Source organism: Rhinolophus sinicus, chromosome 5 (genome assembly GCF_057876585.1).
Source record: "Rhinolophus sinicus isolate RSI-liver-muscle chromosome 5, RSI-T2T, whole genome shotgun sequence".
Classification (NCBI taxonomy): Eukaryota; Metazoa; Chordata; class Mammalia; order Chiroptera; family Rhinolophidae; genus Rhinolophus; species Rhinolophus sinicus.
Genome location: NC_142505.1, coordinates 48,694,541 through 48,716,875, shown reverse-complemented (window position 1 = coordinate 48,716,875; position 22,335 = coordinate 48,694,541). Strand labels below are relative to the sequence as shown.

The 22,335-nt window shown below is 40.9% G+C and overlaps 2 protein-coding genes across 3 annotated transcripts; both read left to right on the top strand.

Annotated features, from left to right (window-relative positions):
* Nucleotides 1-1,322: 1,322 nt before the first annotated feature.
* Nucleotides 1,323-7,512, top strand: SELENOK (selenoprotein K). Of its 2 annotated transcripts, XM_019724268.3 has the most exons (5): nt 1,324-1,477; nt 4,432-4,522; nt 5,936-6,019; nt 6,629-6,715; nt 6,983-7,512. In XM_019724268.3, exons 1-5 carry the CDS (start codon nt 1,327-1,329, stop codon nt 6,984-6,986), a joined length of 417 nt encoding a protein of 138 aa, XP_019579827.3. In that variant the 5' UTR covers nt 1,324-1,326; the 3' UTR covers nt 6,987-7,512. The 2 variants fall into 2 exon arrangements, with proteins under 2 accessions (XP_019579826.3, XP_019579827.3); XM_019724267.3 differs by lacking the exon at nt 6,983-7,512 and having other exon boundaries at nt 1,323-1,477; nt 6,629-6,719.
* A 998-nt stretch (nt 7,513-8,510) lies between these two features.
* Nucleotides 8,511-21,975, top strand: ACTR8 (actin related protein 8). The gene is made up of 13 exons (XM_019724252.3): nt 8,511-8,717; nt 11,576-11,746; nt 13,318-13,428; nt 14,072-14,176; nt 14,461-14,634; nt 15,132-15,225; nt 15,441-15,573; nt 16,859-17,012; nt 17,789-17,884; nt 18,355-18,495; nt 19,437-19,701; nt 20,398-20,561; nt 21,378-21,975. The coding sequence occupies exons 1-13, from the start codon at nt 8,595-8,597 to the stop codon at nt 21,519-21,521; spliced, it is 1,875 nt and encodes a 624-aa protein (XP_019579811.1). The 5' UTR covers nt 8,511-8,594; the 3' UTR covers nt 21,522-21,975.
* The last annotated feature ends 360 nt before the right edge of the window (nt 21,976-22,335 follow it).

The following is a 22,335-nucleotide window of genomic DNA, read 5'->3' as shown; positions in this document are numbered from 1 at the left end:
TCACTTAGATCTTATAGTATCTTAAGAGTGATGAAAACAATAATCAGATAAATAAGAAATATTTTCACAATGTGGTAAGTACTATAAAGAAAGTAATCATGGAGATTTTATTGTTGTAAACTGAGATGATTTCCATTTGAAGATCACTCTGAACGCAGTGTGAAAAACTGCTTACCCGAGTCTAGCAAAGGTGGCAGCCGGGATTTCAGTTAGAAGGCAACTAGAGTAGCGCAGGGTAAGAGATGATGGCAGCATGACCCAGATTAAGAAAGGTCTTTGGGGAATTTAATGGCCCCCGCCTCCAATATTTTTGCAAAAATGATCCTCTATGCTTGTGCTGCAAAAATTTCAAATGAAATAAAGAATGTTGTCTTGTCCTATTAAGCATTTTTGCGGGGACAATGCTCCCAAAAGAGTCAACATGAAGTTAAATCTTCAATTATTCAGCTATTAGAACATATTTACAATCTTAACCAACACTGTTAAATGAAAAATGTAATTATTTCTAAATGTAATTTTGTTTCATTTTAGTAACCTAATGAGATGATACGACTTGAGAACTTAAAAAAAAAAGAAAAAGGAAGAGCCATTAGGACTCCCCATGAGCACAGCCAAATACAAAAGTCTTGAAACAACAAGTTTTCCATGTTCAAGGAACATAAAGTAACCCAGGGGATGGAGCAGAGGAAATATACATCAGCACATAGTACGTCCTTATTAAATCAACGACCAAGAAATATCATATTTGTCTGTCCCCTCAGCACTGCCGGCCTGCAGCGGCCATCAAGAAACAAGCCGCGAAAGGTCGCGCGCGTGCTACAGTAGTTTTCAGTTGCCTCACAAGCAAGACCCGATTAAAAATCGCCAGTCACTTCTGGTGAACCAAGAGCAGAAACAATGGCTTAAAAGAGAAAAAATGCATCCAGCAGGTGCCTGTGTAATCAATCCCAAAGGCTTGACAATAAACCTCCGTACCGCTTGGTCACCGCCTAAGCACGAAAGGCACTTTCCTCCACACCCTCAAATACCAACACTTCCCGAAAACGCTAAGGAACGTCCTTATGCCGGCGGTGCCCTCCTCCACGGCACGCGTGGCAGCCTCCTCCTCCCGTCCCTGGGCCTATCAAACAACTAGAAAGCAGCGTCTTTTCACGGGCGGTGCAAGCAAGCGCCGCAAAATCAAACCATAAAGGAGACGGACGAGCACCCGCACACAGGCTAAGCCGCTAACATCACATCCGGCCACCTACCCGTCAGCCTCCGCTTCACCGGTAGTCGCCGGCGTGACGAGCCACAGCGCCCGTCGGGGGCGTGTCTCCCCAGCCAATGGGCTCCGTCCACCTCCCGCTTCCGTTTCCGTGTTGTCTCGTCGGGGTCTATGACGTTAAAGGGCGGGCGTGGTGGAAGAGACAGAACCGGGCTCCTCAGTCGCCCCGGAGGCGGGGGACGAGAAGCAGGATGGTTTACATCTCGAATGGTGAGTCTGGGGGGCGAGGGGAGCTCCGGGGGCGGCCGCTGGCCTGGGGGGCCGGATCTCGGGTGTCTTCCATCTTCGCCCGCTGGGCTGGGCCCCCGTGGCGGCTTCCCTGGACTTGGCGCCGCGCAGCCAGGCGGATCCCCAGGCGAAGGGGACCGGGCCTGCGGCGCGTCAGCCGATGGTCCGTAAGCGGGTGGGCAAGGGCCGAGGTCCCCATGGTGAAGACTGTGCCGGGAGCCCAGCGTCCTCGTTCTCCTAGAGCTTCTGGTTGTGGGTCTCGCGAAAAGTGGTGTCTCCTCTCGGGCGTCTGTGTCCTTAACTAGTAATGACAACATGAACACCAGCTGCGTAGCATTTACGCCTCGGCCACTGTTTTAGCGTTACTCGCTTATCAACTCATTCAGTCTTTAGAACAGCCCTATTCAGGTAAGATTTTATTCTCCCCGTATTACGGATGGACCGTGGCGCATATAGATTAAATAGCTTCTCCAGGATCACAGAGGTGGTTAATGGCACAGTCCGGGTTTGAATCGAGGTAGGCTGACGTTAGCGTCTTAGCTGTTATCAATTATATATGGCCTTTGTAACTTGAAGAGAATTAGATGAAAGTTTTGCCTGAGCTTTTCCCCCCAGGAGAGGATAGCTAGTCACACATGTAGTCTTTTGTCCTAATTTCAAGGGGCACAGGAAGAAGCACCACTCCCTCTAAAGCAAGTTAATTATTCCTGGAATAGAGAATCAGAGAGACTTAATTCAGTGACTCCACAAAGAAAATGACTGGGAAGAAAAGACACAATATGACAGGGCTAGAACTGCCTGACCACCTGTTTGACTCAGGTGAAATAAATGTCTTGGTGCAATCTTAGCCAGTGGTGCATAGCTCACTGGGACTAGGTGCTGGTTCTATTAGAGTCATCTGTTTATCTTCGGAGATAGTTAAGATACTGGAAAGTCTTTTGGCTGAGTGCACTTTGCATTTCTTTGCTCTTCAAAATCTCTCTCGTCTCCCACTTAAAAATCTTTGAAACAGGTATGTTGATGGACACACACACACATACACACACTGAAATAAAATCAAAATTTTATCTCCGTTTTGGGCACTTGCAGACTTTGTGTTTTATCCTTTGTGGTTAAGGCTCGCAGCTTCTATTTATGCTTTATTGAGTAATTCTTTGTAATATGTCTTATTGTGTATGCATTATCATATTTGATCCACATAAATAACAAAAGATTTATTAGGGCCTTTTATTTCAATTTCATAGGTGAGAAATGCCAATTGCATTCAAAGAACTTATTTCCCTCTAAGGATATTGGGGGTGGCGGGGGTGGGGGGCGGTTCTGCCTTCAGAAACTAGGAGGGAAAGTGCAAACAGCAAGACAGAATGATGCAATACGTTCTTTAGAAAAGGAAGTAATGACGGGTTCCAATCAGATCAGTCTTATTAGAAGGACTGTATTTACCAGCACTTCATGGTTGACAAAACATTTCTCTTACTGTCAAATGACTTTTTTATCCCCCAACAATCAATCCTATATGATTACTCCTGGAATACTTTTTCTCAGAGAAGGAAAATGTCACATCAGACAAGGAAGCAGAGCTAGTAAGAGGTAGAACCAAACCTATCACCCATGTTCTGTCTTTATATGTAGTCCTTTTTTCTTCAATGTCTCTATGAATGGATATACCTGAAAGTAAATCCTGGCCACAGGGATGAAAGTGAGCGTGGAGAAGTTCTTAGGAAAATGGAGAGAGGTAGCTGACAGGTCTTCTCCCAAAATATTCTGATCTTTAGATTTGCAAGGCTGAAACTCTAGAGCACTAACTTTTTATGTTGTATCTTCTATTTAAAGTGGTTTCAAAAATAAATCAATTTTTGCTTAATATAAAAATGAAGTCTATAATCAGAATCAACAGTATCCTTTTACGGAAAAATAATAGTCATTTTAATGAACAAGCCAAATTCTCTTAACTACTTAGAGCACACAGATTCTTTGTTTTATAAAAATTTTATCATAATAACTGATTCTAAAGACTTTTAAAAGTATGTGTAAACAATCTTTTTATACAGGCAAGAGGCTTTGCAAGTGAAAGAAATACTTTGAACACATTTACGAAAGTGGAAGTGTTGTGAGCATTGTTTTATATTTACCCACTTGTTTCCTCAAAATACTTGAATAAACAGATGTTTGTACACCCATAAGCATAGAGCATTTTCACAATAACCAAAAGGTGGAAGCAACCCAAGTGTCCATCAACAGATGAATGGATAAACAAAATGTAGTACAAACATACAAAGGAATGTTAATCAACCTTAAAAAGAAAAAGGAAAATTTGACACATGCCACAACATAGATGAACCTTGAAGACATTATGCTAAGTGGAATAGCTGGTCACCAGAGTACAAACATTGTATGATTCTTCATATGAAGTTTCTAGAGAAGTCAAATTCATAGAGACAGAAAGTAGAATCATGGTGTTGCCAGGGGTTAGGGGAAGGGAGAAATGGGAAATAGTATTTAATGGGTACAGGATTTCAGTCGGGGAAGATGAAAAAGTTCTGAAGATGGATGGTGGTGACACTTGTACAACAATATGAATATACTTAATGTCATAGAACTGTACACTTAAAAATGGTCAAAATGGTAAAAATCTTGTGTATATTTTACACAGTAAAAAAAGGAAAAAGGAAAAATACTTGAATGAATTGTCACCCATCAAAATTACAAACTATAGGAAAGCATTTGACAAATTTAAGGAATGACCCCTATATCACAGAGCTTTATTTCCCTGAACCCTTCCTTAGAATGATGTGCCTATAACAGACCTCTCCATTTGTCGACCATTTGGAACAATACACAAGTTGAAAACTGAGTCTATGATTGTTACCTAGTGTAATGCATCTTGTGTCAGGGCTTTGTAGCACTAACTCAAGTTTCTTTATTCTTGTCTGTAGGACAAGTGTTGGACAGCAGGAGTCAGTCCCCGTGGAGATTATCTTTTATAACAGATTTCTTCTGGGGGATAGCTGAGTTCGTGGTTTTGTTGTAAGTATAGTAATGCTCTTAATAGTCCAGCTAAGTCGCCAGAAGTACATTAAGTACATTTTGTTGCGTATCTTAAATGGGCTCCGCTTTCTTAAAGCAGTTTTTAATTCTTTTTTTGTTAATAGCTATACTAAGGGAAGTGAATACTTGTGTAGTGGTCAAGCTGCCACAGGACATCTTATGGTTATGAATCTGTTGGTTGAGTTAGTAAGCTTGACAATATCTTAGCCTTGGTGACCATTTCAATCTGCAGCTATGGAGCCAGCCTATTTTAATGCCAAATGACAGCACCTCACTTTCACTCTGCTACTCATGGCTTTCGTGTATATGTGCAAATTGTATTCAATATTACACAACAAGTAAACAAGGGAAATTAGATCTTAATTTAAAAAAAAAGCTCCCAAGTAAGTAATCAAGTTTTTTTTTTTGTAATGAAGGATTAGAATCATTCAGAGGAGACAACAATTTAAACTTCACTATAATTTCAAGCAATTCTTAGTTAAATGCATTTTTTCGTCTTTCACATGCTGTTTTATGAAAATTGTTCATCAACTAACAAGTTTTACTTATCCTAAGTTTGCATATATATTTGAGCGTCTTATGGGTAGAGAACTGTGGGGATGCAAAGATGTGGGAGACAGTCTCTTTATTGACTTACTAGCAGTCAATATCTTCATATTACAAGGGGCACTGAGGCGGGCATGATTGTGGGAGGTGGAAGCAACACAAAGGTGGCAGAAAAGTTTGAAAGTCAGTCTGTGATCTTTATACTTAATTTGATTGTTGTTTTGGTTTAGAAAGATTAATCTTTTGGCTGCATGTAGCATAAATTAGGAAGGGTTAAATGAAAGAATCAGTTCCAAAGGAAAAAACTGGGACAAGAGAGGCTCAAAGTTAAGTTCCCCAGTGCAAAACTTCTTTAGTCTCTTACAAATTTACCTACTCCCTATTGTTTATTAAAAATGTGGTTTTAATTTAGTTCAATTTTTCCCCTTTCACAAATAAAGAAAACTTCTTTTAAATGGATTCCCAGAGCATCTGTGCCTCTGGCACACTACCCTCAGTCCCTCCCTCTCCAAGGTAACATTAGGTAGGCTATCGGCAGGGGAAATGCAGGAGCAATTAATGTGTGCAGTACTGTAAAAACAGACTCTGGGACCTGACAGCTGATGTAGAGTAGAGGAAGAAAGTTGGGGTGAAAGACAAGGAAGGGTGGCTTTGGCACAGAACATAGCACATTCTGTTTAGAGACGTGCTTGCATTATTAGATGGTATTGTACAGACAGCTTTGAAAAGTGGGTTTGGAGCTAAGTTAGTTCAGTCGTCGTCTCACAGAGATGATAGTTGAAACCACGAAACCGTTATATTTTATAATGTTGGAAGTGATCTGTTGTTTTCTGCCCCTTGTTTCAGCTTCAAAACTCTGCTTCAGCAAGATGTGAAAAAGCAAAGAGGCTATGGAAACTCATCTGATTCCAGATATGATGATGGAAAAGGGTATAGCTTTTTAAATTGATAATAGATGTTTTCACCCCTCTGTATATTTTAACTAAATTAGTTATGATAGATAGACACATGGAAATTAAAAGTTTAAATTCTATTTCACAAAATTAATGCATTGTTGTAAATTAAGTCAAGATGCCTGTGATTTGATAATCTGGCAAAGTTAATTTGGCAAAGTTAATATGTACATCAAATATCCTATAGGAAATACCTAAATTAGAGGTTAAAAACTGAGAGCCAACATTAAAACCTAGAGATTTCATTTTAGAATCTGGATTTCCAGCTGATAATTAAAAATTCAAAAGATCAAGTAGCGATGGGTTAGGCTTGTGTTTCCATGTGAAAATCAGCTGGAGCTGGGTTTCAGTTAGGCATTTACAGACGGTGCTTGCTGGTGGGTTCATCCTTATAGGGACCAGATACATGAAGCACAGGAGGACTCACTTTCCTCATGCGCTTCATGTATCTGGTCCCTAAAAGGGTTTGAAGTTTTGACCTAAATGGTAGTGCCTATTTTAAATAAAGGGTCTATTTGTGTGTTTAAAAGGAACCAATTGAAGTAATGTCTACTAAACAGTAGAAATTAACTTTTTCTTTTATTAGGCCCCCAGGAAATCCCCCCAGAAGAATGGGTCGAATTAATCATCTGCGTGGTCCTAATCCTCCTCCAATGGCTGGTGGATGAGGAAGGTAACTTCAAATCTGAAATTATTCTGTAGGGATTTCATTTTGAAAATGCCTCCTTAGGAAGGTCTTTAGGAAAACAAGTCCAACATTCTGTAATTACTCAGACATCATTATTTGGAAAAATACTTCTGTCTTAACCCTTGAAAAATCCATTGGCTTTATTACCCAAATGTCTTTTGAAATAGGTTTCATAACATGTAATGATGGATTTCTCATACAGACTAATAATTAGCAACTAATTATTATGACCTTTTTTTTTTTTTTTTTTAGGTAAATGTCTGCTGTAAGAAGCAGACAACTGGACGTGCACATTCATAGCAGAAGGAAACCATCAAGCAGTGGAGAGCTGACCGTGCTGGACGAGTAGATGAATGTGTACGTCTAAACAGGGATTGCTCTGTGTCCTCACAGACGAATGAGGTTGTGCTGGGAATTCCCTCGCAGGGATCTGGCATGACTGATGCAGTTCTATAAATGCACATGTTTGTCTCATTATCATTTTGTATAGTTTATGAAAGTATTAATACAGTTTTAATAAGTAAATATTTTTAGGTTACAAAACTGACTCATCTTTATATAATTGAAACACAAAAACTCCAATTTGAAGAAAAATAAAAGGCTGTGTATTTAGTACTATTAGTGTCACCTTTTTCAACTTCTGAAAGTGTTCATTGTTAATTTGTTTTCATTTATAAATAAGTCACATTGTATTTATTTCAGTAGTATGCGTATAATAATATATTGAAATGTATTTGTTCCATGAATCTTTAATAAAATGTTTGATTTGCTACCAGATATAATTATCAGGGTATTTATAAAGCCATAATCAACAAAAGTGAGCTACAAAATGAACATTGGCTAGGTGGTCTTTAGATTCATGAACTTCAAAGATATCTTGAGAAATTATCGTAAACTGTTGCTTAGGTCTTAGCCCCTATCTGAATGAATCCTGGTAACTCACATTCTTTTACCAGGATGGAGCTCTATGAGGTTAGAGATTTTGTCTTTACCCCGGTATTTTGAAGTGACAACATGTAATAGGCACTGAAATAATGACTGGAAGAATGAGTAGTACAGATAATTCTACTGACAGTGTTTCATAGGCTTTGAAAACAAAGTGTTCAGGTAAAAGCATTTTTATATCCATTTATAAGTATTTATTCAACCCTAATTGCCAGGAAGTGGGGATGTAATCAGTGATAATTACTGAGAGGGTTAAAGTGGGAGTAGGTGTTTTTTTGTTTTTTTGGGTTTTTTTTGGGGGGGGGGGAGGTTTGGTTCCATTTTGGACATGTTTAAGTTTGCAATGCCTTCGACATCCAAATAAAGATACCAAATTCATCAGTCCGGATCTCAGGGAGAGGTCCACACGGGAATTACATATTCGGGAATTATCCTCATGTTTAAAGCCATGAAACTGGATAGTCATCCAAGGAATGTGTAGAGAGGAGACCTAGCTCCAGAGAACCCTAACATCAGAGTCTGGACTGAGCACAACCAGAGAAGTATGAGAACTAGGAGTCCTATGTATGGTGTCTGGAAATCCAGGAGAAAAGACAGGTGTGAGGACGAAATGAGATGCCGATTATTGGCTAGTCCATGGTAAGCTGTCAAAACAAAAAGCAAGTACAGCACCTTGCTATCACGCTACATCCAGAATCAATCGCAGCAACATCCATTTAGCAACAGAGCCCCGCCAACCTGCAGTCGGTTCCCCAGCGGACAGGTGGGCCCTTCCGTTTCCTGGAATTCTCTGCTGCGAGTCCCCGGCGGCCATCTTGGCTGTGGGCGGCCGGCCGGGAAACTGCGCCTGCGCGGAGGGGACTTCTGGCGGTCTAGGTGCCGCCCTGGGTCTGGAGGTTCGCGGTGGTCGCCAGCTGCGATGACCCAGGCAGAGAAGGGGGATGCGGAGAACGGGAAGGAGAAGGGCGGGGAGAAAGAAAAGGAGCAGCGCGGCGTGAAGCGGCCCATCGTGCCGGCACTGGTGCCGGAGTCGCTGCAGGAGGTTAGGCGCCGCGGGCGGGTCTCAGTGAGGGCCCCGCACTTTAGCCTCAGATCTTGTCTGCCGGGGCTGGGGAGGGGAGGCTGGCGCCCTACGGAAGGCTTCGGGCCCTCACCCTCGTGCGTGGTGCAGAGGTTGCTCGTTCCCCTCCCGGATCGTTGCACACGGGGACGCCCGGCGAGGAAGCCCGGCGCGCTGCGGGGCCAGGAGGGCTCGCTCCGAGGCCCTTACCACGTCCCCACCGCCCACCCCCATCAGCCGCTGCAAGAGCCCCAGCTCCCTGGCCACGAAGCAAGGACAGGGCTATCACCTACTTCCCGAGCTCGTGAGGTTTTAGTGGTGGCAGGTAAAGTTTAGCACCGGGTCTGGCTCACATGGAGAATTTGCGTGTCCTTAGGGGTAAGGGATAGAGGTTTAGGCTTTTTTCTTTCTTAGGAAATCTCAGGTAGTATAGGTCATTTCAAGCTTAAAAGCAGTGAAATGGTAGACACATTTGTCTGAATATACATTTGGAACTGGTATGTCAAAAACTGGACAGGATTAAGTTATACTAACCAGAGGAATTGCAGTAGCATGACAGGCGAAGGATATATATATATTCTTAATAGTGAAGAAAACACCAACATTCCCATAAGAAAATGGACAAAGGCACTGTACAATTCACAGCAGAAATCAGGAGGCATTTAAATGCTTAGAATTTCATATTGGATATCTCTGAGGCAGGTTTCTTACGGGTGGATGTGTTAAGGATAATACCCAACTGGCCAGGCAGCTGTAAAATACATAGCAGTGCCTGGCACATGGTAAGGCCTCAAGGTGGTTATTACTGTTGCATAGAGCTCAGTATTTCCACTTACCTAGTTGAGGGGGCAGATTGGATGGAGGATTCTCCCACTCTGAGGGGGCGGGACGTAGGAGTGAGAGCTGACGTTTGGGGGTGGGGCCACAGGTAACAGCGTGGTGTGCGATGGGTTGGTGCAGAGGACCATTAGGAAGTGTTGGGCACAGCAGGTACCTCCTCCATTCCTGATGGTCTGGATGGTTTCTTCAAAGGAGCTGACATCTGGACTAAGACCTGAAAGATGATTAAGGGTTAGCCAGGGGTAAGGTGGAATCTCAGGGAGGGAGAGAACAGCATAGAAGACACCTGGGCTAAGAGGATATGTAGTGTTGGAGAGCAGGATGTCTGGAATTGAGGAAGAGGGAGCAAGAGATGAGACTAGAGATCTTAGCAGACTCGTGAGGATCATAAAAACCCAAGAGTCTGGCCTCCTCGGAAGGCCATGGAGCACTTTGGAAGAGCTAGCCAGACTCTGAGCTATGTGATCAACTCATTTAATCCTCTATGAGGTAGGAACTTATTCCAGAGCAAGGAAATGGCACAATCTGAACTTGAAGCCAGCTCTGTGAAATCAGAGCCTGGGTCCTTAACTGCTTTAACAGCATTTCTTTAACTTCAGTCCGTTGTATAACACCCTTTGGTTTTTCCATAGCTCTGTGGTACCTGTATTATTATTTGCTTAATAACTTTTTTACCCTATCTTACCTTAAGCAGTAATATCCAGGAAACGGTAGTGGAATGTACTGACCACAAAAGAAGTGGCTCTAGAGTAAGGCTAGAGAAGTAGGCAGGGTCTTCATCTTGGAAGTCTGTATGTGATCTTATTGGCCAGGTATGGAAATGTCAAGACACAACTGTAGCTTCAAGGGCAGGACAGAGTAGGTGCTAGCTAATGAGTCAGGCTGGAGTCGTGGTTCTTAACACAGGGATCCTGTTGTCAAAGGGATTGTCAGAGTCTCTTTTACCTTCTCCCACTCCCCACAGAAACTATGAGTCCCTCAACAAGTCTACATGGTAAAGGTATCCAAGGGATTGAGGTTACGTTCTGCCCCCATGAGATCTAAAAAAATTACCATCTGAAAGTAAAGTCCAGTCATCGCTCCACTGTCCTGATTTGTGCTACTTTGTCAGTCCTTGTTCACCGTCACCCAACAATGGATTGTGAATTGCAGCAACGTTTTCTGACTTACGAGGATAGAATTGTGAACTCTGGCTTTTCCACACCAGATTCTTGCCACATTAGATAAATAGCAAAGAACCAAAAAGGGTAAAGTATTTTTAGAAACAATAACCAAAATACAGTGTATGCACACATACACTGGAAGTGGTTGATATATATAAAGCCTTATTTTCCAGCATTACAAAATAATAATTTTATCCTTACATTAACTTCTTTCCTCACCTGTTCAACCAGTGGGTTTAAACCTGAGTTGTCATATTAATCACCTCAGGAGCTTTTGAAAATTGCAGATTCCTAGGCTCTCTCCCTGGAGATTCTGATTTAGAAAATTGGTAATGAAAGTTTAGGGTCAACCTTTTGCTTGTTTATTTTTACAAGCATCTTTAGGTGGTTTCGACTTAGGGAAGCCAGCACTTCACTAGTCATAGTATTCCCCACACTCTCATTCCTTGTTTAACTGTCTTCCCTAGTAAAATTCTCTGATGGTTGGGACTTCGTCTTGGTCACCATTATACCTACTGTGCCTGCGACAAATGCCCAAGAGGTTAATTTGCATTGGATAATTATGGTTCCGTTCATTTAAACAAGTATTTTTTGGACTATGTGAGTCAGATCCTGGGAACACATACAAAATGAGTTTGTATTCAGGCAGGGAGCAGTAGTTTAATGCCTCTCAAAGACCTCCCTTTACAGAATTATTTTAATACCTTTGAGTCATTTAATACCTGATAGTCATTTTAGGAAACTAACTTCTTCGTCTGGTCTGTTACCTACATGTTATTTACCTTGTTACCTGCATATTACTTACTAAGACCACACGCCTATGTTTCATGTTTGCAGCAAATCCAGAGCAACTTCATTGTCGTCATACATCCAGGTTCAACAACTTTAAGGATCGGTCGAGCCACAGACACACTTCCTGCCAGCATTCCTCACGTCATTGCACGAAGACACAAGCAACAAGGGCAGCCCCTATACAAGGACAACTGGCTCCTAAGGGAGGGACTAAATGTAAGTCAGAAATGGAGGACCTGGAGAGAAAGCCCACAGTTTTTTCTTTGGGAGGGTTTAGACATTCAAGTGTACACAGTAATCTTGAATAAACGTTCCTCATGGCTTTAATGTGTTTTAAAATAATAGCATCATTCAGGGTTACAAATACATTTTTCATCTGAGCTAGCGATTTTAGATTGTAAAGAAATAATTATAACAAAAGTAAATCCAACTTTTTTTTAACCCGTGAGGACAAATTGCATATTGATGAAGGTGATCTTTAATGGAAGATACAGAATTGTCATGCACTGAAAATGATGTATTCAGGTCTCTGTTAACTGACTGCCATATTTTCTCTTCTGGATACTTACAGTTTAAGTTGAGCTTATATTTTCAATTCATAAGCAAATTGAATTGTTACAGTAAACACTTATTATAATCTTAGGTCATATCATAACTTAAAGGTAAAAAAATGTGTTTCCTTACAGTAAACATTTATTTTATCCTAGTTTGCAAATGGTAATTATCGGAAAAATTTTTGTGGTAGTAGATGTTAAATATATATATTACATTGTAGTTCACTTTTAAGATTTAAATCAAGGATAGTTTTAGGAACTTGTAGTTTCTGTAATTCTGATAGTACTGTATTTTGCCATGTATAATGCACACTTTTTTGCCCAAATTTGTGAGGAAAAAGTAAGGATGCACATTATACATGGGTGGTACTAATTCCGTATCTATATAAATGTTTTTAATTCTTTTATTTATGCTTATGAGTTAAAAGTGTAATAATAATAAATGCTAAAATTCCTTCATGATACAAAAAACAAGTACCTAAATATAAGCAAATAAAAATTTGAATTAAGAAATTAAAATGAAATATTTTTTCCCTGAAAGTTTGGGCCAAAATCGTGGGTGCACGTTATACATGAGAGTGCATCATACACAGCAAAATACGATAAGTCTTAGGGTATGATAAGTCTTTGTAGCATAACTAGCAGACTATACTCAAGTCCAATTTCTAAGCGTAAATATAATTTGACAATGTAAGAGTCTAATATTCACTTATATCTTTGTATCCTATAATTCTACTTTAGGAAATAAATCTCAGGAATAAAAATTGAAAGAAAACAAAACATTTCTACAAAATTTATGGATATATTCTTTATAATATCACAATAACTTGAATACTTGTTGGTTGAGCAAAATAACATGAAGGAATATTACAAAATTGTTACAACATTGCAAACAGGAGAATTATATAAATACTCAGATGGAAGTCTCTGAAATACTTTGTAAGTGTAAAGTAGTGAAACTCTGATTTGCCATAAAATTTTCTATCAACCCAAAGTCACTTGAAGTTAATAGATTTTTGCAGATAGTTGGTTTATAGTGATGGTTCTTTTATGATTTTTTAATTTATAAATAACAAAAAGATTACTTTGAATACATATGACAGAGATTAAGGAAATGCTACTTGTTGACAAAGGAGCATTTCCCAGTGCTGCATTAAATTAGTAGTTTGCGAGATTGTCTTCCCTTTTCACTAAATCCTTTGTACTGCTCATACTTTGTTCTTTCTTCCCCAGAAACCTGAAAGTAATGAACAAAGACAAAATGGTCTTAAAATGGTGGATCAAGCCATATGGTCTAAAAAGATGTCAAATGGTACCAGACGGATTCCTGTGTCCCCTGAACAGGTTCAGTCTCAACTGCATTATTCTCAGATTTATTCTTTTAGTGCAGCTATTATATCATAATGCCATTTGTGTGTTCTCCCTATTTCATTGCAAATGCAAGATGTGATTTCCTTTAAAAAGAAAAAAAACCAGTTAACCACCTAAGGAATACTTGAATCAGTGTCACAGATGCTTAGGCAAGCCAAATAATTGATAAGGTGGTGTTTTTTACTGTAAGTTGATGAAAATTTACAGTTTACCTGAGAGTCTTAAGTGTATAATTCCAGGATCTTGGTGGGAAGCTATATTCTTAACCACATTTGTTATTTTAAAATGATAAACCAATACTATTAGGAACGGCTATGAGTCAGTATGATATGTAAATTTGTATTCAACTTTAGGCAGAGTGCATTATTAATTTTGGACTGGCTGTGAGTCACGGCCTAGGTATTAAAAAAATCACAGGAAAAATAAAGATTGTGGAAAAGGGCAAGAGAATCCTTTTATTACCAGTCAATATTTTACCAAATATCTTGGATTTGTGATTAAAATTTGCCACTGTATCTGGTCTGTGAGAGAGGAGAAAAAAGGACTCACACTACACCCACCCTTTTTTTTCCCCTTGCATGAATTCAGAGAATTGTCTGATGTGCTTTTGTTTCAGGCACGCTCCTACAATAAGCAGATGCGACCTGCAATTTTAGATCACTGTTCTGGAAATAAGTGGACAAACACAACTCATCACCCTGAGTTTTTGGTAGGAGAAGAGGTAAGAAACTTATTTGCGCTGAAATGGAAGAAGAAAACCTGATCCTAGTGCTAAAGTTCACTTACTTTGCAATCCAGTTGTAGTTTTCTAGCATTCCATAATCCTACTTTGAGGACCATATAGTCACACTGGCTCCTGAAATGTTAGATACTCTGCTCTCAACATTTAGAACGCTCAGCAAAATACTAATCAGCAAATAATTTCTGGCCTTAGAATTTTGAACGTGAATTCAGAAAACCCTGAGAGAAGAGTTTTAACAATGTGTTCATCTTCGTCTTTTCTAGGCCTTGTATGTTAATCCACTGGACTGTTACAATATTCACTGGCCTATTAGAAGAGGTCAGTTAAATATTCACCCAGGACCTGGGGGCTCCCTTACAGCTGTTCTGGCAGATATTGAAGTAATATGGTCTCATGCAATACAAAAATACTTGGAAATTCCTCTGAAAGATTTAAAGGTGAGCTCAAATTTTCCAGTTACTTGGATTGTCTTTAAGATTCTTGGTCAGTAGAAGTATGCATTACTGAGTTGTTTGTTATACCATGCCCTGGAAGCACTCTCGGCCTTAAGGTGTTGAGCATATCTTCTTCACTGAATTCCCCTTTAGTGCTTTCTCTTTATTATTCTGTTGGTTTCTTTGGTGTCTCTCTACTGCTCTGCAGGCAGCAAGCTTATTTATGTTTATGCCTTGTCCTGGAACTTTTTTAGATATATCAGTTGTTTTACTTTTTATTTCACAATCTTTAAGTAATTCCAAGGGGAAAAAAACTTCCACATTTTCTGTTTTTCAGAAAACCCAAAAGATAGCAGAGAGGTCTGAGCTTTAATTTTGGGATTTTAACCATTGCTGCTACTTTAGAGAGAATCCTCTTTGAAGACAAGTGTGGTGAAATTCATTTTGACCCGGCGTTACGTTAACCATTTAATCTTTTCTTTCTTTGTTCTTCTTTTTAGTATTACAGATGTATCTTGTTAATTCCTGATATCTATAATAAACAGCATGTGAAAGAATTAGTGAATATGATCCTAATGAAGATGGGTTTTTCAGGTATGTGTGATAGTCCAGTGAAACCTACTTGAAATGAGACTCATTCTCATTTTTACTGACAAAGTTAATTCAATTCACTGCTTTATGGAAATGCTTATTTGAGAGAACCAGCAATGCTTGAACATTTACCCAGAGGTTCCTAGACTTCAGTTGATTATGTGTCTGGGAGTGTTCTTGCTTCCCAGCTGATCGCTCCTCTGCCTTTGGTTTTTCAGGGATTGTGGTCCATCAGGAGTCTGTGTGCGCCACCTTTGGCAGTGGTTTAAGCAGCACCTGCATTGTGGATGTTGGGGACCAGAAGACCAGTGTGTGCTGTGTGGAGGATGGGGTCTCTCATCGGAACACTCGGTGAGGAACTTGGGAGTGGGCATGCCCCACTTCTTCCCTCACCGTATGCTTAATGTTCAACTATAAAGCATCACCAGGGAGAAAGAAATTACTTATAAGGAATTATATATTCAAAGTTTGCGTAGGAAACCAGCAAGATTGTAGAAGTGCAAATTCTAACAAGGCTGCAAACAACTGACTCTACCCTTCCCTTTGGAACTCTCTAATACGAGTTCACATCAGCAGCTGTGTGTTGTATGCTTTCCACGGAGGAAGCCTGTGGTTAGCTCTGTGTCTGGTGCTGTGGTCTGGCCTAGAGATACCAGTCACACTCACAGCAAAGTTTTATTTAGGCAAGTCGTGTAGGAGAAAATAAGTTTTCAGGTCCGAGTTCTCTAACTAGCTAGCATTTTGAGTATTTGCTTTTCTTGTCGTAAATGGTGTTCAGTGAGTGATGAGTTACTTTATGGTGGTCAAGTCCCTTCATGGTGTAATCACTGAGACAAGCGTTAATATTATAAAATAAACATCAGGAGCAGATTGCTGCTTGTCCTTCCTGAGACAAGCCCAACACAGGTGAGCACACTCAGATAGTGCACATATGTGTTCTCTGCAGCATTTTGCTCTCAGGATGGCTCCTTCAGGATGCTTTAATTCTTCTTGTCCCTTACAGTAGGTAGTTTGAATCTCAAGGTATAGAAACAAGTTTCAAAGAGGGCCCAGCAGTCCATGAGAAAGGTTACCTGCTGCCTCCCATCCCAAGGTGCGATGCATTCTAAAACTCAGTGTGAGTTTTTTTCGCTCATCCATCGTTTGTATTGTCTGATGCCAGTGGTTCTCCAGGTATGGAGAAAACACTGGCTTCAAATCTCCAACCACTAAAATAATGTAGATGTGGTCTTTCCAAATCGTAGACACGTTCAGTTAGTGGATAGTATTCGCTAGGATTTCTCTCATAAGTTTGTCTTAGGGTGTCAGTGCCTGCCTCTTTTATATGCTGGTGATTGTGCATAGGCAAATGGTAAACAGTTGGTTTGGAAATGAGTTGGATTTAATACTCTTTTCTGTTTCTTGGATACTTTTTGCAAAAAGCATGACTGCTTCTAGGTGCCCTACCACTGTTTTTTTTTCTAGAGTTCCTTTTCTCCCTCTCATCCATCCAACTGTCCTTTCATTCTTTAATTACGTATTCCTACCACAAACATTGCTTGAAACTCGGTGTGTTCCACTGTGCCAACTTGAGTTCTTGAATCACCCACTGCACCTTCTTCACTGACAGGTTACCCATCTGCCCTTTTCCCTCTAGGCTCTGTCTGGCATACGGGGGATCTGATGTATCAAGATGTTTCTACTGGCTGATGCAGCGAGCTGGGTTCCCTTACAGAGAATGCCAGTTAACAAATAAAATGGATTGCCTTCTTCTGCAGCACCTTAAAGAAACGTTTTGTCATTTAGATCAGGTGGGAGCAAAGTTAAAATTGATGATTATTTTTGTTTTCAGGAAAAATTTAAGACACTTAAAAGGCAATTAAAATTTTAACAATATCATACGCCTCTTTCAATTTAAGTTAATAAACCCTTGAAGCTGAAACACGTAAGGAGTGAGAGTTTCTTGGTAACGTCAGAGCTATGAGGATATGTCTCGGGTTCTGGAAAACAGCTTGTTTTTTTGGAGAAAGAGAGTTTAGTATATAACTCTCTCTATAGGCTCTGTAATGATTCTGATAAAGGATGAAGATAAACCTTTAGGTGTGATGAGTAGTAGCAGGTAAAGATATAGGTACAGTCATTTAATAAAATGGTACCATTTGAAGCAATTTATTAGTATTGTGAACAGTCAACATTTAATCATTACTACATATGGATTGCTACCTTTTTATACTCTGTTTTAGACCCTGTTTTCACCTTTTTCAAGTAACATAATTCTGAATCAAAAACATTTTTGAGAAACATAAGACTAGGTAACATTCCTTAGTTATTGAGGACATTTGCTTATTGATTTGGGTCATTGTATTAGTGATTCTTGATAATAAATGCAGACGATGGAAATTTCACAGATGTTAAAAGGGAAGCAAGTTATCATTGAACTCTTGTTTTATTCAGTTCTACTGCAAGTGGTAGTCGTAGGGCAGCCTTTTTATAGGTGAGGTGTAGATGGAAGGCAGGCTTAATTGTATTTGGAGGAGTTTACGTGCACTTTTACTGATTCACTGACAGCATCTTTTCCTGGAATCAGGACATCTCTGGGCTTCAGGACCATGAATTTCAGATTCGACATCCGGATTCCCCTGCCCTACTTTACCAGTTTCGATTAGGAGATGAAAAACTCCAGGTAACATGCGGGTGTATATTTTCGTGGGTAGAAAGAAAGCCAGCCAAGTTCAATCAGCCTGAGAGAACATGTACTCTCTGGGAACCTCATGAGGTCAGAATGTCGGCTGCTTCAAGATTATTCACTAAACCAAATTAGAATAGGTCTGAGGACTCTTGTTAATTAACCACTCTGTGATTAGTTATTTAGAGGGAGAGGCACCCTTCTTATTAGGTAATTATAAAGTAGATTACTAGGTACTTTACAATTGCTTTGAGATTTTGCGGTGTCATGTTACCCATTCAGTTGGAGAAGTGAGTTTTCTGGCTTATATTACACTGAAGAAATAATGCTACTTCCTAAAAAAGAACACTACCCAGTCTAACTTCTAGGATCTAGTCTGCCAGTTTCATTTTTAGAAGAACAAAATTTAATGGATCAGTTATTTTCAAGAGGCAGTGTTTTGATCATTCTTTTCCTTCCATGCACAGGCTCCAATGGCTTTGTTTTACCCAGCAACTTTTGGAATCGTTGGACAAAAAATGACAACTCTGCAGCACAGGTCCCAGGGTGACCCTGAGGACCCTCATGATGAACATTACCTGCTGGCCACACAGAGCAAACAAGAACAGGTCTGGGTGATTCCGGTGTGAAAGGAGGCAGTTTTGCCCATAGTTAATGGATCACTGCAGTCACTACAGTCTGACAGCATACTAAAGCTAACACTGTTTTTAGAACTGTAGATGAAGTGAAGTCTAAATTTAAAATGTGGATGACAGATTTTTTTTGTTCAGCAGACATTAATCCAATTTTCACAATACCAGGCCGCACATTTAAAAGTTAATTTAATGAAACTACTTCCCTTGTATATGTTGCATTATCTACTTTGGAGTATTTATCCATAGTAAATATTTTCAGTAAAATCTCACCTATTTTTTTAATCATACTGCGTGAGAGGTGTGAGGCATAGGCAAAGAGCGGAATTCCTCTGTTCAAAGCTGATCCCAGTAACAGGACGTCTGTTGCAGGGCCAACGATTAAAACTATTATCTGCTAATGAAATAGCAGCTCATAGTGGAGAGAAGAGGGCTGTAAACCTTTTCTAGTCTTCCTTCCTCTCCTAAAGGTGAGCATGAGGTGGTTAGTTTAGGTCTGAAAATGAGGGTTCCATAACAGTCACTGGCCCAAGAGTTCCACTGAAATACTCCACTTAAAAACTCAGTTCAAGTGGGGCAAGGCGCGTCTACACTGACATCTCAATTTTAAAACCCAACCACTAACAGTAAGGTCCTAGACCAGCCCTGCCTGCCAGTGACGCTTTGGCTTGTCAGCGCAGCCTCATCTTCTGCACACCCCGTCTCACGCCAGGTTATCTGGGAATGGGTCCCAGGTGGTTGGCTGTGTACTGTAGTGCATTTCCTTTCTGCACCACAGTGCCAGGCCTGTTTTATAGTGTATAGTGTGTGTGTGTGTGTGGGGGGGGGGGGGGCGGGGGGGGGTTAGCTGGAGAACATCAGCCTTGTTGTGTCCTGGTCATACCACCTACCTGAGTGTCCTTTTCATTGATTTAAAGTCTGCCAAAGCTACTGCTGACCGCAAGTCTGCATCCAAACCCATTGGATTTGAAGGGGATCTCCGTGGCCCGTCCTCTGATCTTCCAGAAAGACTGCATTCCCAGGAGGTGGATTTGGGACCCTCCCAGGGAGACTGTCTGATGGCTGGCAACGACTCTGAGGAGGCCCTGACGGCTCTGATGTCCAGGAAGACCGCCATCTCGCTGTTTGAAGGGAAAGCCCTGGGCCTGGACAAAGCCATCCTGCACAGCATAGACTGCTGCTGTAAGCACGTGGGGGAGGCGGGGAGATCACAGTTAAGTGAACGGGTTCAAGCAGGGCTGTGGCTGTGCAGGGGTCAAGCACGTTCACGCAGAAGCAAGCGAGCCTACCTTGTGCTTCACTTGTCAGGTGTCGGGCTGGTTCCTGGCCCTGTTGGAGGAAACCACAATAAGTCAAACTATCACACAAATGTGAATTTGCAACTGTGACAGGTGCAACAAAATTAAACTGAGGGGTACTGACTGGGCGCTTCTGACTGCAGGATTTAATAAGGGATTTTTACTCCATAGAAGTCAGGGAAGGCTCCCTCAAGGAAAAGCCACTTGAGAGATATCTGGGCGGTGGGTAGGGGTTACAGGTGGAGTGGCATTCCAGGCAGAGAAAGAAGCCTGTGTGAGGGCCAGTGTGGCTAAGACACAGGGTGTGAGGATGAGGCAAGAGAAGTGAGTCCACGCCACATTGGACTTTTTAGGCCCCCTGAGAGATTTTGGTCCTGATGCTGTGAGTAGTGAGTGTGGGGATGGGGGCAGCAACATTCTCACATTTGTATTTTGTGAAGTTCCTCTGCATTGTTGAGGGTGGGCTGGAGAGAGATCCTGAAAAAGGCTGCTCTTGCAGTCGTCCAAGCAAAAGGTGGTGGTGGCTTGGCCTAGGGTGGATATGGGGAAAAACGTGGAAGGGCTATTACTGTCTTTTCAGCATCTGACGATACCAAAAAGAAGATGTACAGCTCCATCCTGGTGGTGGGAGGTGGTTTGATGTTTCATAAAGCTCAAGAATTTCTGCAGCACAGAATTCTCAACAAAATGCCACCTTCATTCAGGCGAATTATTGAAAATGTGGAAGTGATCACAAGGCCCAAGGTATATTCATGATGCAAGTTGGACTGTATGCAAGTGAAACCAGCACTAATTATTTGAAATTATAATGTTGTATATAAAAGAGGTGAAATCCTAGGAGCCATGGACTTGTGTTTGGGGAGTTCTGGAGGGTTTGGGGCAAGTGGAATAATTCGAGCAAGTCACAGATGTCGTGAAAGGAGCTCTGGATTAGGCGATTGCATTCCTGGGTTTTAGGCCCTGCTGTGCTCTCCAGAACCAGCAGGACTGACTTCTGCCTTTGTAAAGGGACAGTGGGGCAGGAGAAGATGGACGGGTCTCATGCCATCAGCCAAACAGCTCCATTTTTCTCTCTTTCACGTTAAGCATCTGCTGCTGGTCCCTGGACCAGGTGATCTTGAAGGATCTTTTAGGCTTGAACTTTCTTGAACAGAAATATAAACCTAGGAATTTAGAAACAGAGTGTGCCTATATTTCATGATATCTCACTGACAATTCCTGGGAATGTACTTATTTAATTTTAATCCTGAGGGAGGGATTGTGGGATATATTTAGTCTACTCAAATATCAAAATCAGTTATTTCCTATTATATATGTTCTGCCTTACGGGCTGAATGTGGAATAATAGTGGATAGTAGCAGCTTCAGAAATAAAAAGTTTTCTGGTCAGTTGAAACAGACACCTGTAGTGCATGTGTCCTGTATGGGTCGTTAATTCAGGTTGAAAATCTGGCTTATTAGGTATTGACTCAGCAAGGTTTTTTTCCACCCCCAAATTCAAGTACATGATTAAGTGTATATCTTGTCTGCTTGTGCTGACATGTCTTTATCACTTCTCTAGGACATGGATCCTCGGCTGATTGCATGGAAAGGGGGGGCAGTGCTGGCTTGTCTGGATACAACCCAGGAACTGTGGATCTATCAGCGAGAATGGCAGCGCTTTGGTGTCCGTATGCTGCGAGAGCGAGCTGCCTTTGTGTGGTGAAATGAGCAAAGTCACTGTTAAAGGCCCACAACCAGCCTCGTGTATAAAAGACTCTTACAGAATATATGTGTTTTAATTTATTGAGCTAGAGGCTTAAGTTTCGTGGAAAATAAATGAATTTTAACTTTTATGTTGAGGACATGACATTGGTGTGAAATTATAAGCTGCTTTTGTAGTCAAGACATTTGAGCATGAAAGATCCTTTCTCAGCGTCTCAGGAACTCCCCAAGGATGTGAAAGGTGCTGTAGAGCAGTTCTCAAGTGGTGATGCCCTTCGTTTACATTGATTTCTGAGTGTCATCAGGTTATGAGGATTGGATGTGTGACGTATGGACCTGAATTATGAGAACTGTATGATCATGAAATTTTCCTTATTGTCTACAACAGTGAGCACACAGGATGTGACTCGCGTGCTCTTGGAATTCCAAATGAATAAAAAGTTTTGTTTTTTTCATTTTCTGTTGAATTACAAAAAAGATTGGGGCCCATTTGGATCTAGATTTGCAGAGGCAAAGATTTAAGGCTGGTCTGGCTGGCTTTTGTTACCCGACATGCTCTAGGGTGGGCTTGGGAAAAGAAAACAATCATTATTTGAGCAAAACAGAACAAAAGAAAAATTTGTTTCCTTCCTAAAACTAAATAGAAATGATTCAGGTATAATTTAGAGTTGTTAGCTTGTGTTGTACAAATGAACAGGGTAACTGCTGTAATTACTACTAGCTTAATCAGCAAGCCTGTTTCCCTGTACCTGAAGAACCCACTGAAAGCATTTGGAGTTCTTTGTGTTCAGTACGATCAGTTGACCTTAATCTGT